The sequence below is a fragment of the Anomaloglossus baeobatrachus genome, chromosome 5, assembly GCF_048569485.1.
Source record: "Anomaloglossus baeobatrachus isolate aAnoBae1 chromosome 5, aAnoBae1.hap1, whole genome shotgun sequence".
NCBI lineage: Eukaryota > Metazoa > Chordata > Amphibia > Anura > Aromobatidae > Anomaloglossus > Anomaloglossus baeobatrachus.
In genome coordinates, this window is record NC_134357.1 from 590,518,163 (window position 1) to 590,535,380 (window position 17,218).

A 17,218-nucleotide genomic window follows, 5' to 3' on the forward strand; every position below is an offset into this window, starting at 1 on the left:
ACTTGGGTGTAATGGTGCAGGGGGCTTCTCCTACCTGAACAGCGCCTTCAGATTTTCGGGCAGCTCGGTCCGGCCGGCGTAGCCCGGATTCATGGTGATGAAGATCCCCACCGAGGGGATCAGGTTGATCTCTTCTCCCAGAAAGTTGAATCTCTGCTTCTTGTCCCTGATGGCGTCTTGTATGCACTTCACCTGCCGGAGACAATGAAGGCGACGATAAAGATGGACGCCGGGGACACCGTTACAGCTTCTAATGGGAGTAGAAGACTTGTACCTTTCAAACTTCGCACACATTCTGCTATACCTGCACCGCGAGCATGGACCTGTGAGCTCCCAGTTCACGGACCCCCGAGCTCCCAGTACATGGACCCCCGAGCTTCCAGTACACAGAGCCCCATGCTCCCAGTACACAGCCCTCAAGCTTCCAGTACACGGCCCCTCCGCTCACCTGCACCGCGACCACGGACAACACTTCCACCGAGATTCGGTTGAACTCATCGAAGCAGCCCCAGGCCCCCGTCTGGGAGAGGCCCTTGTAGATGTTTCCACAGGACTGGAAGAGAAGGAGGAGGACAGTCAGTGGTCACTCGGATGCGGGGTCCGGACTTGGCAGCCCCCCAGACTCTACCTTGTAGTCCATCTGTTCGGAGCAATTGAAGACGTAAACCATGATGCCCAGCGCTCGGCCCAGGTCCTTAGTGGTCTCTGTCTTCCCGGTTCCGGCGGGTCCGGCGGGGGCACCACTCATGGTGAGATGAAGGGACTGGGTCAGAGTGATGTAACATCTACAGGGCACAAGGTGACAGAACCACAGCTGTGACCAGATCCAGGGGCACAGTGACACCGGACGCCGACTGCACTCAACCAGCGGGTTTGGGGTGGGGAGGACAGCTGGGCCCCTCTTTACACGAACACCCTGGACAGCTCCCCATGAGGTCGGGCCCCTTTTCTCCAGCACACCCCATGATGTTGGGGCTCCTCCATTCGCTGCCGTCCTGACACACTGTCACGCACCTGTCTGTCAGCGGAGTGATGACCAGCCGCGGCGTGTTGCCCAGATATTCATACGAGTAGATGAACTGAGCGTCGCAGATGTTGGCGAAGCAATGCTTCTTGTCATCGTCCCAACGGTGCCGGAGCTGCGACAGCCACAGGAAGGCCTGAGCGCTGTCCACCTGCGGAGGGAGGAGGACGAGGTGGTGGGCGAAGCTCCCGGACAGCGGCCCCCGGACAGCAGACCCCGGACAGCACAAGACTCACCTTCTGTGCAATCATTTTGGCCACCACGTCCCGTGCGTGGACGTCGATGGTGCAGATGGTCATGATCTTCTGCCGCTCGCCGGGGGACAGCTGACCGATCAGCATGGTGATCAGCGTGTTCAGTTGGGAGACCTGTTTCTTGTAGTACTCCTTCATGGCGTTCTCATAGCCTTCCTCCAGACGGGCAAAGGAGATGCCCACCTCGGTGGTCCACCAGATCTGCGTGCAGGTGAGCGCCACCTGGCAGGGAGGCAGCACATCAGACACAGAGGCAGGGCTGTAACGATCGTGGTCGCAGCGACTGTGACCAGGCCCGGGGGACAGGGGGCCCGCCGGCCCCAGCGCATGCTTCAGCAAGATGTCCGTCCGAGGACGCACACCCAGCTGAAATACATCGCTGCAGAGACCCGTCGTGCTGTAAGCGGGCGCACAGTGACGTCATGTGCTGCACCACTTACACGCTGGTCAGTTGCCATCATCAGAGGAGGAGGACACTGGGGGAGCGGGGGGAGGGGAGTATAATCATTTATTTCTATTATTGTGTGCAGTGCCCGGGGGTATCATGTATACCAGGATGTGGCCAGGATGGGGACATAAACCATGATGGGGCCACTATGGAGACATGTATACCAGGATGGGGCCATTATGGAGACATCTATACCAGGATGGGGCCATTATGGGGACATGTATACCAGGATGTGGCCAGGATGGGGACATAAACCATGATGGGGCCACTATGGAGACATGTATACCAGGATAGGGCCATTATGGAGACATGTATACCAGGATGGGGCCATTATGGGGACATGTATACCAGGATGGGGCTATTATGGGGACATGTATACCAGGATGGGGCTATTATGGGGACATGTATACCAGGATGGGGCCATTATGGGGATATGTATACCAGGATGGGGCCATTATGGGGACATGTATACCAGGATGGGGCCATTATGGGGACATGAATACCAGGATGGGGCCATTATGGGGACATGTATACCAGGATGGGGCCATTATGGGGACATGTATACCAGGATGGGGCCATTATGGGGACATGTATACCAGGATGGGGCCATTATGGGGACATGTATACCAGGATGGGGCCATTATGGGGACATGTATACCAGGATGGGGCCATTATGGGGACATGTATACCAGGATGGGGCCATTATGGGGACATGTATACCAGGATGGGGCCATTATGGGGACATGTATACCAGGATGGGGCCATTATGGGGACATGTATACCAGGATGGGGCCATTATGGGGACATGTATACCAGGATGGGGCCATTATGGAGACATGTATACCAGGATGGGGCCATTATGGGGACATGTATACCAGGATGGGGCCATTATGGATACATGTATACCAGGATGGGGCCATTATGGGGACATGTATACCAGGATGGGGCCATTATGGAGACATGTATACCAGGATGGGGCCATTATGGAGACATGTATACCAGGATGGGGCCATTATGGGGACATGTATACCAGGATGGGGCCATTATGGGGACATGTATACCAGGATGGGGCCATTATGGGAACATGTATACCAGGATGAGACCATTATGGGGACATGTATACCAGGATAGGGTCATTATGGGGACATGTATACCAGGATGAGACCATTATGGGGACATGTATACCAGGATGGGGCCATTATGGAGACATCTATACCAGGATGAGGCCATTATGGGGACATGTATACCAGGATGAGGCCATTATGGGGACATGTATACCAGGATGGGGCCATTATGGGGACATGTATACCAGGATGGGGCCATTATGGGGACATGTACACCAGGATGGAGCCATTATGGGGACATGTATACCAGCATGGGGCCATTATAGGGACATGTATACCGGGATGGGGCCATTATAGGGACATGTATACCGGGATGGGGCCATTATGGGGACATGAATACCCAGATGGAGCCACTATGGGGACATCTATACCAGGAGAGGGACATTATGGGGACATACAGTGCCTACAAGTAGTATTCCACCCCCTGCAGATTTAGCAGGTTTACACATTCGGAATAACTTGGCATTGTGACATTTGGACTGTAGATCAGCCTGGAAGTGTGAAATGCAGCAAAAAAGAAGGTTATTTCTTTTTTATTTTTTTTTTAAATTGTGAAAAGTTTATTCAGAGGTCATTTATTATTCAACCCCTCAAACCACCAGAATTCTGTTTGGTTCCCCTAAAGTGTTACATAGTTACATAGTTACTTAGGTTGAAAGAAGGGAATTTTGTTTACTTACCGTAAATTCCTTTTCTTCTAGCTCCAATTGGGAGACCCAGACAATTGGGTCTATAGCTTCTGCCTCCGGAGGCCACACAAAGTATTACACTTAAAAGTGTAAAGCCCCTCCCCTACTGCCTATACACCCCCCCGTGTATCACGGGCTCCTCAGTTTTGGTGCAAAAGCAGGAAGGAGGAAAAGTTATAAATTGGTTTAAAGTAAATTCAATCCGAAGGAATTTCGGAGAACTGAAACCATTCAACATGAACAACATGTGTACACAAAAAAACAGGGGCGGGTGCTGGGTCTCCCAATTGGAGCTAGACGAAAAGGAATTTACGGTAAGTAAACAAAATTCCCTTCTTCTTTGTCGCTCCATTGGGAGACCCAGACAATTGGGACGTCCAAAAGCAGTCCCTGGGTGGGTAAAATAATACCTCATAATAGAGCCGTAAAACGGCCCCTTCCTACAGGTGGGCAACCGCCGCCTGAAGGACTCGCCTACCTAGGCTGGCATCTGCCGAAGCATAGGTATGCACCTGATAGTGTTTCGTGAAAGTGTGCAGGCTCGACCAGGTAGCCGCCTGACACACCTGCTGAGCCGTAGCCTGGTGCCGCAAAGCCCAGGACGCACCCACGGCTCTGGTAGAATGGGCCTTCAGCCCTGAGGGAACCGGAAGCCCAGCCGAACGGTAAGCTTCGAGAATTGGTTCCTTGATCCACCGAGCCAGGGTTGATTTGGAAGCCTGTGGCCCTTTACGCTGGCCAGCGACAAGGACAAAGAGTGCATCCGAGCGGCGCAGAGGCGCCGTACGAGAAATGTAGAGTCTGAGTGCTCTCACCAGATCCAACAAGTGCAAATCCTTTTCACATTGGTGAACTGGATGTGGACAAAGAGAAGGTAAGGAGATATCCTGATTGAGATGAAAGGGGGATACCACCTTAGGGAGAAATTCCGGAACCGGACGCAGAACCACCTTGTCCTGGTGAAACACCAGGTAAGGAGCTTTGCATGACAGCGCTGCTAGCTCAGACACTCTCCGAAGTGATGTGACTGCTACTAGGAAGACCACTTTCTGCGAAAGGCGTGAAAGAGAAATATCCTTCATTGGCTCAAAAGGTGGTTTCTGAAGAGCCATCAGCACCCTGTTCAGATCCCAGGGCACTAACGGCCGCTTGTAAGGAGGGACTATGTGACAAACCCCCTGCAGGAACGTGCGCACCTTTGGAAGTCTGGCTAGGCGCTTCTGGAAAAACACAGAGAGCGCTGAGACTTGTCCCTTCAGAGAACCGAGCGACAAACCCTTTTCCAATCCTGATTGAAGGAAGGACAGAAAAGTGGGCAAGGCAAATGGCCAGGGAGTAAAACCCTGATCAGCGCACCAGGATAAGAATATTCTCCACGTCCTGTGGTAGATCTTGGCGGACGTTGGTTTCCTGGCCTGTCTCATAGTGGCAATGACCTCTTGAGATAACCCTGAAGACGCTAGGATCCAGGACTCAATGGCCACACAGTCAGGTTGAGGGCCGCAGAATTCAGATGGAAAAACGGCCCTTGAGACAGCAAGTCTGGTCGGTCTGGTAGAGCCCACGGTTGACCCACCGTGAGATGCCACAGATCCGGGTACCACGACCTCCTCGGCCAGTCTGGAGCGACGAGGATGGCGCGGCGGCAGTCGGACCTGATCTTGCGTAACACTCTGGGCAACAGAGCCAGCGGAGGAAACACATAAGGGAGCTGAAACTGCGACCAATCCTGAACTAAGGCGTCTGCCGCCAGAGCTCTGGGATCTTGAGACCGTGCCATGAATGCCGGGACCTTGTTGTTGTGCCGGGACGCCATTAGGTCGACGTCCGGCATCCCCCAGCGGCAACAGATCTCTTGAAATACGTCCGGGTGAAGGGACCATTCCCCTGCGTCCATGCCCTGGCGACTGAGGAAGTCTGCTTCCCAGTTTTCTACGCCCGGGATGTGAACTGCGGATATGGCGGATGCTGTGGCTTCCGCCCACAGCAGAATCCGCCGGACTTCCTGGAAGGCTTGCCGACTGCGTGTGCCGCCTTGGTGGTTGATGTATGCCACCGCTGTGGAGTTGTCCGACTGAATTCAGATCTGTTTGCCTTCCAGCCACGGCTGGAACGCTTTTAGGGCAAGATACACTGCCCTTATCTCCAGAACATTGATCTGCAGGGAGGACTCTGGCTGAGTCCAGGTACCCTGGGCCCTGTGGTGGAGAAAGACCGCTCCCCACCCTGACAGGCTCGCGTCCGTCGTGACCACCGCCCAGGATGGTGGTAGGAAGGATTTCCCCTTCGACAATGAAGTGGGAAGAAGCCACCACCGAAGAGAGGCTTTGGCTGCCTGAGAAAGGGAGACGTTCCTGTCGAGGGACGTCGACTTCCTGTCCCACTTGCGGAGAATGTCCCATTGAAGTGGACGCAGATGAAACTGCGCAAAAGGAACTGCCTCCATTGCTGCCACCATCTTCCCCAGGAAGTGCATGAGGCGCCTCAAGGGGTGTGACTGGCCTTGAAGGAGAGATTGCACCCCTGTCTGTAGTGAACGCTGTTTGTCCAGCGGAAGCTTCACTATCGCTGAGAGAGTATGAAACTCCATGCCAAGATATGTCAGTGATTGGGCCGGTGTCAGATTTGACTTTGGAAAATTGATGATCCATCCGAAACTCTGGAGAGTCTCTAGAGCAATGTTCAGGCTGTGTTGGCATGCCACTTGAGAGGGTGCCCTGACCAGAAGATCGTCTAAGTAAGGGATCACAGAGTGTCCCTGAGAGTGTAGGACTGCTACAACTGCTGCCATGACCTTGGTGAAGACCCGTGGTGCTGTCGCCAGGCCGAAAGGCAGTGCCACGAACTGAAGGTGTTCGCCTCCTATGGCGAAGCGCAAGAAGCGCTGATGCTCTGGAGCAATCGGTACGTGGAGATAAGCATCTTTGATGTCGATTGATGCTAGGAAATCTCCTTGGGACATTGAGGCGATGACGGAGCGGAGCGATTCCATCCGGAACCGCCTGGTTTTCACGTGTTTGTTGAGCAGTTTTAGGTCCAGAACAGGACGGAAAGATCCGTCCTTTTTTGGCACCACAAACAAGTTGGAGTAAAAACCGTGACCCTGTTGCTGAAGAGGAACAGGGACCACCACTCCTTCTGCCTTCAGAGTGCACACCGCCTGAAGAAGAGCATCGGCTCGCTCGGGAGGCGGAGATGTTCTGAAGAAACGAGTCGGAGGACGAGAGCTGAACTCTATCCTGTAACCGTGAGACAGAATGTCTCTCACCCAACGGTCTTTTACTTGTGGCAGCCAGGTGTCGCAAAAGCGGGAGAGCCTGCCACCGACCGAGGATGCGGTGTGAGGAGGCCGTAAGTCATGAGGAAGCCGCTTTGGGAGCGGTTCCTCCGGCGGTCTTTTTAGGGCGTGATTTAGACCGCCATGAATCGGAGTTCGTCTGACCCTTCTGTGGCCTGTTGGACGAGGAGAATTGAGACCTGCCCGCGGGCCGAAAGGACCGAAACCTCGATTGTACCTTCCGTGGTTGAGGTCTGTTTGGTTTGGCCTGGGGTAAGGATGAGTCCTTTCCCTTGGATTGTTTGATGATTTCATCCAATCGCTCACCAAACAGGCGGTCGCCAGAAAATGGCAACCCGGTTAAGAACTTTTTGGAAGCAGAGTCTGCCTTCCATTCACGTAACCACATGGCCCTGCGGACTGCCACCGAATTGGCGGATGCTACCGCCGTACGGCTCGTAGAGTCCAGGACAGCATTAATGGCGTAGGACGCAAACGCCGACGCCTGAGAGGTTAATAACACCACCTGCGGAGCAGAGGCACGTGTGACTGCATTAATCTGCGAGTGACAAGCTGAGATAGCTTGGAGCGCCCATACGGCTGCGAATGCCGGAGCAAAGGACGCGCCGATAGCCTCATAGATGGATTTCAACCAGAGCTCCATCTGTCTGTCAGTGGCATCTTTGAGTGAAGCCCCATCTTCCACTGCAACTATGGATCTAGCCGCCAGTCTGGAGACTGGAGAATCCACCTTGGGACACTGAGCCCAGCCCTTGACAACGTCAGGGGGGAAACGATAACGTGTGTCCTTAAGGCGCTTAGAAAAGCGCTTATCTGGACAAGCTCGGTGTTTCTGGACTGCCTCTCTGAAGTCAGAGTGATCCAGGAACATACTCATTGTACGCTTGGGAAACCTGAAACGGAATTTCTCCTGCTGAGAAGCTGACTCCTCAATTGGAGGAGCTGGGGGAGAAAGATCCAACACCTGATTGATGGACGCTATAAGGTCGTTCACTATGGCGTCCCCTTCAGGCGTATCTAGGTTGAGAGCGGCTTCAGGATCAGAATCCTGATCTGCCACCTCCGCTTCATCCTCTAGAGAGTCCTCCTGCTGAGACCCTGAGCAGTGTGATGAAGTCGAGGGAAGCTCCCAGCGAGCCCGCTTAGGCGGCCTGGGACTGCGGTCCGTGTCAGAGACCTCACCTTGAGACCTATGAGTCACCCCAGGAGCACTTTGCTGCTCCAACCGAGGGGGGCCTGGGGACAATGATTCAACAGTGCCCGTGGCCTGTGTTACTGGTCTGGACTGCAAAGCTTCTAGTATCTTAGCAGACCATTTATCCATAGTCTCAGAAAGTTTGTCAGCAAATACTGCAAACTCCGTCCCTGTCACCTGGACAGTGGCAGCCGGTGTTTCTACCTGGGCCGAGGGTCCCACTAGTGGCTGAGGCTCCGGCTGAGTAAGTACCATAGGTGCCGAGCATTGCACACAATGAGGGTAGGTGGAACCTGCAGGTAGCATAGCCGCACATGAGGTACAGGTTGCAAAGTAAGCCTGTGCTTTGGCACCCTTGCTATTTGCAGACGACATACTGTTGTCTCCTCTGAGTACAATCTGGGAGGGTATATAGCCAAAAACCAGTGCGACCGTACAGAGTAAATGTATAGCATATAAACCTATATATATACACTTCGGCACCCAGGGGGGCCAGCACCTAGAAACAGGTGCGGCTTACCGACCGCCCAAAGCGGTTGTGTGACCACCAGATTCCCTGCCTGGATCTCCCAGAGCCGTTTGTCTCTCCTCTCTAGCTTCAGAAGTGCTGACAGGAATGGCTGCCGGCGTTCTGTGGAGAGGAGGGGGCCGTGGGCGTGCCCAAGAAAGTGCGGGAATCTGGTGTCCCACTGTGCTCAGTGAGGGGGGAGGAGGATACAAAGTATGCTCCAGCCCTCAGCGCTGACGTCCAGTGCAGCGTCCCTCCCTTCCCCTGACTGACAGGCCCGGGGGCGGGAATATGCAGTACTAGGCCGCAAAAGCCGGGGACTAAAGTTATAAGCGCGGCTGGCAAACAAGCGCGGTCAGCGCGGTAGTCCCGGCGCACTAACACACCCTGCAGTGCTGCAGCGTGTATGACACAAGCGCTCCATGCGCTGCCCCCAAGGGGACACAGAGTACCTCACAGTAGCAGGGCCTTGTCCCTGACGATACCCAGCTCCTGTCCAGCAGATTCCCCAGGGGCTGCGGAGGGAGCACGGTCCCAGTGTCTGGAGACCGATTAGGATCCCACTTCACCCAGAGCCCTGCAGGGATGGGGAAGGAAAACAGCATGTTGGCTCCTGCCTATGTACCCGCAATGGGTACCTCAACCTTAACCGCACCGCCGACCAGAGTGGGGTGAGAAGGGAGCATGCTGGGGGCCCTATATGGGCCCACTTTTCTTCCATCCGAAATAGTCAGCAGCTGCTGCTGACTAAATTGTGGAGCTATGCGTGCATGTGTGCCTCCTTCGCACAAAGCATAAAAACTGAGGAGCCCGTGATACACGGGGGGGTGTATAGGCAGTAGGGGAGGGGCTTTACACTTTTAAGTGTAATACTTTGTGTGGCCTCCGGAGGCAGAAGCTATACACCCAATTGTCTGGGTCTCCCAATGGAGCGACAAAGAAAAAGACCTAGGTCCATCTAGTTCAACCTTCCTCCACCAGTTCTACATTTAGTCACTAAGTCATTTATAACCAACAATGTTGCGTGTACTGAGGAAATCATCCAGCCCTTTTTTAAAAGCTGTTCTAGTATCTGCCATTACTGCCTCTTGTGGTAGTGTATTCCACAGTCTGACCGCTCTAACTGTAAAGAACCCTTTCCTATTTAGCTGCCGGAATCGCTTTTCTTCCACTCGCAGTGAGTGCCCCTGGTCCTTAGTACTGTCTTTGGAAGGAATAAGTCATGTGCCAGTCCTTTATATTGACCACACATGTATTTATACATATAAATCAGATCTCCTCTGAGACAGCTTTTTTCTAAGCTAAACATATCTAACTTTTTCAACCTGTCATCATATGGGCGGCCTCCATTCCTTGTAATAGTCTAGTTGCCCGCCTTTGAACTGACTCTAACTTCTGAATGTCCTTTTTTTTTTTTTAAAGTATTAAGTATTAAGAAGTATTTCAGGCACAAAGAACAATGAGCTTCACATGTTTGGATTAATTATCTCTTTTTCCAGCCTTTTCTGACTAATTAAGACCCTCCCCAAACTTGTGAACAGCACTCACACTTAGTCAACATGGGAAAGACAAAGGAGCATTCCAAGGCCATCAGAGACAAGATCGTGGAGGGTCACAAGGCTGGCAAGGGGTACAAAACCCTTTCCGAGGAGTTGGGCCTACCTGTCTCCACTGTTGGGAGCATCATCCGGAAGTGGAAGGCTTATGGACTACTGTTAGCCTTCCACGGCCTAGACAGCCTTTGAAAGTTTCCTCCCGTGCCGAGGCCAGGCTTGTCCGAAGAGTCAAGGCTAACCCAAGGACAACAAGGAAGGAGCTCCGGGAAGATCTCATGGCAGTGGGGACATTGGTTTCAGTCAATACCATAAGTAACGTACTCCACCGCAATGGTCTCCGTTCCAGATGAGCCCGTAAGGTACCTTTACTTTCAAAGCGTCATGTCAAGGCTCGTCTACAGTTTGCTCATGATCACTTGGAGGACTCTGAGACAGACTGGTTCAAGGTTCTCTGGTCTGATGAGACCAAGATCGAGATCTTTGGTGCCAACCACACACGTGACGTTTGGAGACTGGATGGCACTGCATACGACCCCAAGAATACCATCCCTACAGTCAAGCATGGTGGTGGCAGCATCATGCTGTGGGGCTGTTTCTCAGCCAAGGGGCCTGGCCATCTGGTCCGCATCCATGGGAAGATGGATAGCACGGCCTACCTGGAGATTTTGGCCAAGAACCTCCGCTCCTCCATCAAGGATCTTAAGATGGGTCGTCATTTCATCTTCCAACAAGACAACGACCCAAAGCACACAGCCAAGAAATCCAAGGCCTGGTTCAAGAGGGAAAAAAATCAAGGTGTTGCAGTGGCCTAGTCAGTCTCCTGACCTTAACCCAATTGAAAACTTGTGGAAGGAGCTGAAGATTAAAGTCCACATGAGACACCCAAAGAACCTAGATAACTTGGAGAAGATCTGCATGGAGGAGTGGGCCAAGATAACTCCAGAGACCTGTGCCGGCCTGATCAGGTCTTATAAAAGACGATTATTAGCTGTAATTGCAAACAAGGGTTATTCCACAAAATATTACACCTAGGGGTTGAATAATAATTGACCCACACTTTTATGTTGAAAATGTATTAAAATTTAACTGAGCAACATAACTTGTTGGTTTGTAAGATTTATGCATCTGTTAATAAATCCTGCTCTTGTTTGAAGTTTGCAGGCTCTAACCTTTTTGCATCTTATCAAACCTGCTAAATCTGCAGGGGGTTGAAGACTACTTGTAGGCACTGTAAATCTGCAGGGGGTTGAATACTACTTGTAGGCACTGTATATACCAGGATGGGACTATTATGGGGACATGTATACCAGGATGTGGCCATTATGGGGACATGTATACCAGGATGGGGGCATTATGGGGACATGTATACCAGGATGAGGCCATTATTGGGACATGTATACCAGGATGGGGCCATTATAGGGAAATGTATATTTGGATGGGGCCATTATTGGGACATGTATACCAGGATGGGGCCATTATGGGGACATGTATACCAGGATGTGGCCATTATAGGGAAATGTATATTTGGATGGGGCCATTATGGGGAAATGTATACCAGGATGGGGCCATTATGGGGACATGTATACCAGGATGGGGCCATTATAGGGACATGTATACCAGGATGGGGCCATTATTGGGACATGTATACCAGGATGGGGCCATTATAGGGACATCTATACCAGGATGGGGCCATTATGGGGACATGTATACCAGGATGGGGCCATTACAGGGAAATGTATATTTGGATGGGGCCATTATGGGGACATGTATACCAGGATGGGGCCATTATGGGGACATGTATACCAGGATGGGGCCATTATTGGGACATGTATACCAGGATGGGTCCATTATAGGGACATGTATACCAGGATGGGGCCATTATGGGGACATGTATACCAGGATGGGGCCATTATTGGGACATGTATACCAGGATGGGGCCATTATGGGGACATGTATACCAGGATGGGGCCATTATTGGGACATGTATACCAGGATGGGGCCATTATAGGGACATGTATACCAGGATGGGGCCATTATGGGGACATGTATACCAGGATGGGGCCATTATAGGGACATGTATACCAGGATGGGGCCATTATGGGGACATGAATACCAGGATGGGGCCATTATGGAGACATGAATACCAGGATGGGGCCATTATGGGGACATGTATACCAGGCTGGGGCCATTATGGGGACATGAATACCAGGATGGGGCCATTATGGAGACATGAATACCAGGATGGGGCCATTATGGGGACATGTATACCAGGATGGAGCCATTATGGGGACATGTATACCAGGATGGAGCCATTATGGGGACATATATAGCAGGATGGGGCTATTATGTGGACATTAATACCAGGCTGGGGCCATTATGGAGACTTGTATAACAGGATGGGGGCATTATGGGGTCATGTATACCAGGAGAGGGCCATTATGGAGACATGTATACCATGATGGGGCCATTATAGGGACATATAAACCAGGATGGAGCCATTATGGGAACATTTATAGCAGGATGGGGCCATTATGGGGACATGTATACCAGGATGGGGCCATTATTGGGACATGTATACCAGGATGGGGCCATTATAGGGACATGTATACCAGGATGGAGCCATTATGGGGACATGTATACCAGGATGGGGCCATTATAGGGACATGTATACCAGGCTGGGGCCATTATGGGGACATGAATACCAGGATGGGGCCATTATGGAGACATGAATACCAGGATGGGGCCATTATGGGGACATGTATACCAGGATGGAGCCATTATGGGGACATGTATACCAGGATGGAGCCATTATGGGGACATATATAGCAGGATGGGGCTATTATGTGGACATTAATACCAGGCTGGGGCCATTATGGAGACTTGTATAACAGGATGGGGGCATTATGGGGTCATGTATACCAGGAGAGGGCCATTATGGAGACATGTATATCAGGAGAGGGCCATTATAGGGACATATAAACCAGGATGGAGCCATTATGGGAACATTTATAGCAGGATGGGGCCATTATGGGGACATGTATACCAGGATGGGGCCATTATGGAGACATGTATACCAGGATGGGGGCATTATGGGGTCATGTATACCAGGATGGGGCCATTATGGGGACATCTTTACCAGGATGGGGCCATTATAGGGTCATGTATACCAGGCTGGGGCCATTATGGAGACATGTATACCAGGATGGGTGCATTATGGGGTCATGTATACCAGGATGGGGCCATTATGGGGACATGTATACCAGGATGGGGCCATTATGGGGACATGTATACCAGGATGAGGCCATTATGGGGACATGTATACCAGGATGGGGCCATTATGGAGACAAAGAAACCAGGATGGGGCTGTTATGGGGACATCTATACCATGACTGGGACATATATACCAGTATGGGACCATTTTGGGGACATCTATACCAGGATGGTGCCAGCATGTGAACATATACCAGGATGAGGCCAAGTTGTGGACATATACCAGGATGGGGTCATGACGAAGACATATATACCAGGATGAGGCCAGATATACTGTAGCTGGATGGGACCATGATGGGGTCATATATACCAGGATGAGGTGCCATATATTCCAGTATATAGCCATGATGAGGTCATACACCAGGATGGGGGACATATTTACCAGGAAGTGGCCCAGGATGGTGGACATTAGTACAGGATGGGGGTCAGTACTGCACAATGAAGGGGAAGGGGGGGTCATTGCGTATGTTTTTATTAGAATGCTACAACGGCCCATACATCTGGGGGGAACAGGCTCAAACTTTGCACCAGGGTCCATCGAAGTCTAGTTACGCCACAGTATACAGGCTACATCTGACCGCGGGGACACCCTCCGATCCTAGGTAGGGGGCTTAATTTGGATTGGAGGGGTCTCAGCAGACGCACTCAGCACTAGGCACGTCAGTACGACCCTGGTCACACTGCTATGTGATGTGCCTCCATAGTGAGGATGTTAATACCTGGGCCGGATAGTCAAACAGCCACTGCTCCCGGGGCTTCTCCTCGTACGCCGTCACCGCCTCGGTCATTTCGTGCCGGACGGTCGCCCTCATGGCGTCCAGTACCCGGTTCAGCCAGATTTCCACCTGAGGACACACGAAACATTGATGTCACTGTATCATCCGTCCTCAACAGACGGCGCCGTCATCCGCTCCTTTCACAGCTAATTAGGAAGTGCCATCGTCTGTCACCTGCTAATTAGACGGGGGCAGCAGCGCTGACAGCCCGGGATACACCGGCCTCACATCTGTTACCGCGTAATATGGCAGATGCAGCTGCAAACCTGACATGTGAATGTAACGCGGGAATAGGGGGATCATTCCTGAACCAGGAGGAGCAGGATGAACAGCGAGGCACAGGAGGGAGCTGCCGGTGTGACCAGTGTGTGCCGCTCACCTGCCCGCTGCAGTCGCACGGCTCGCTGAACGTCACATACTCGTCCTCCTTGCTGAACATGCCCAGGCCGGACCGGGACTCTCCGTCCTTAAATTTCATCTTTGCCATGTTGTCGAATAGCTTGGACAGATGGCGCATGACCTGCGGAGAAGTGACCGGAAGGTGGTCAGCAAAAGACCCGAGCACGGAAAAGAGAGACCCCAAATATCCGCACCATATATCGTACAGTAAGATAAACAAATAAATAATTTGTAAAAACTGGCATGCAGTCCCCCCAATTTTGATATCAAGCCGAGGTAAAGTCCGACAGCTGGGGGCTGGTATTCTCAGGCTGGGGAGACCCAGGTTATTGGGAGCCCCCCAGCCAAAAAATATAAGCCAGCAGCTGCCCAAAATTGCCGTATTCATTAGATGCGACAGTCCGACACTTTACCCGACTCTTCCCGATTAAACGGGGTAATAAGGAGTTAATGGCAGCCCATAGCTGCCACTACGTCCAAGGTTAATCATGGCAGGTGTCTACGAGACCCCCCCCATAACTGATCTGTAATTGATAGTAAATTAACACAAACACCAAAAAATCCTTTATTTGAAGTAAAAGACAAAAAAGCCCCCTCTTTCACCCCGTTATTAACCCCCAACACACCCCTCCAGGGCCGACGTAATCCACACGCAGTCCAACGACACTTCCAGCTCTGCTACATCTGATGCTCACAGTGAGCGCCATAGAACAAGAATCCTCCACCTGTGACACCAAATCAGGCAGCGACTGACGTGAGCCGCAGGTGGAGGACTCACCTGAGTGACATCACCACTGTTAGTGCGACTCATCTCAGTTGCAGTCTTGTTCTATGGCGCTCCCTGTGAGCATCAGATGTAGCAGTGCTGGAAGCGTTGTGGGACTTCTTGTGGATTACTTCGGACCTATCTATCTATCTATTATCTATCTATCCATCTATCCATCCATCTATCCATCTATCCAACAATCCCTGGTCCATGATGTATCGCCTCTGGCCGAACCACCCGGGGATCAGCTATTGTGAGAAATGCCCCAAAGTCACAAAATCCAATGACCTGATTGAATGATCTGACCATCCAACATGACCTCCTGTAAGGGCTTACTTTGATGGTAAGAGGAACTCAGGGCTGTGGCTCGCACCCCATAAACCCCTAGTGGCCGACCCCGAGTGTCTGAGTCATTAGGCAACTCAAACGGTACATAACATAATCCACCACACAGAGGCTAAAATAGTCCAGAAACATGGATATAGTCCAGAAAGCGATAAATGTCCAGGTCTCTCTGGGGATCCACAGCTACTGCCCAGCAGATGACTCATCCTGCTTCTCTTGAAATTGTCACACAGACTGACTCATCCCTCCAGGTAAGCAGAGAGTTTAGGTGGATCCCAGGCCCCCTCCCCCAGACCTACGGACAGAAACACTACAGGGGGTGATTACCTACAGACAATACAATGTATACACAAGCAATACAGAAAATGGACAGTGAACCAAGCCTAAAATACAAACCTACACAACATGATACACAGTACGCCATATTCCACCATCACAGCGCACATACCCTGATACTCCAGAGCTGCACTCACTATTCTGCTGGTGCAGTCACTGTGTACATACATTACTGATCCTGAGTTACCTCCTGTATTATACTCCAGAGCTGCACTCACTATTCTGCTGGTGCAATCACTGTGTACATACATTACTGATCCTGAGTTACCTCCTGTATTATACCCCAGAGCTGCACTCACTATTCTGCTGGTGCAGTCACTGTGTACATACATTACTGATCCGGAGTTACGTCCTGTATTATACTCCAGAGCTGCACTCACTATTCTGCTGGTGCAGTCACTGTGTACATACATTACTGATCCTGAGTGACCTCCTGTATTATCCTCCAGAGCTGCACTCACTATTCTGCTGGTGCAGTCACTGTGTACATACATTACTGATCCTGAGTGACCTCCTGTATTATACTCCAGAGCTGCACTCACTATTCTGCTGGTGCAGTCACTGTGTACATTACATTACTGATCCTGAGTGACCTCCTGTATTATACTCCAGAGCTGCACTCACTATTCTGCTGGTGCAGTCACTGTGTACATACATTACTGATCCGGAGTTACCTCCTGTATTATCCTCCAGGGCTGCACTCACTATTCTGCTGGTGCAGTCACTGTGTACATACATTACTGATCCTGAGTTACCTCCTGTATTATACCCCAGAGCTGCACTCACTATTCTGCTGGTGCAGTCACTGTGTACATACATTACATTACTGATCCTGAGTTACCCCCTGTATTATACTCCAGAGCTGCACTCACTATTCTGCTGGTGCAGTCACTGTGTACATACATTACATTACTGATCCTGAGTTACCTCCTGTATTATACTCCAGAGCTGCACTCACTATTCTGCTGGTGCAGTCACTGTGTACATTACATTACTGATCCGGAGTCACCTCCTGTATGATACTCCAGAGCTGCACTCACTATTCTGCTGGTGGGATATACATACTGTGACTATAACTCACCAGTTGTGGGTTGGTCCCATTAGAGAGAATGTCCAGTAGGTCGGCGGAGGATATGAAGTAGAATCGGGGGAAGGCGAGCCTCTTGGTGTCCAGATATTCGGCCAAAGCTTTCTCACACAGCGATAACCTGAGAGGAGATCAGAGAGGAA

General features: G+C 51.4%; 1 protein-coding gene across 1 annotated transcript in view; it reads right to left on the reverse strand.

Annotated features, from left to right (window-relative positions):
- Positions 1–17,218, reverse strand: part of DNAH9 (dynein axonemal heavy chain 9) — a 324,201-nt gene that overhangs the window by 158,013 nt on the left and 148,970 nt on the right. The window contains 8 exon segments of the mRNA XM_075351461.1: positions 35–192; positions 449–553; positions 629–785; positions 1,015–1,175; positions 1,261–1,500; positions 14,086–14,211; positions 14,522–14,662; positions 17,070–17,196. Coding sequence (XP_075207576.1) covers positions 35–192; positions 449–553; positions 629–785; positions 1,015–1,175; positions 1,261–1,500; positions 14,086–14,211; positions 14,522–14,662; positions 17,070–17,196 — 1,215 coding nt within the window.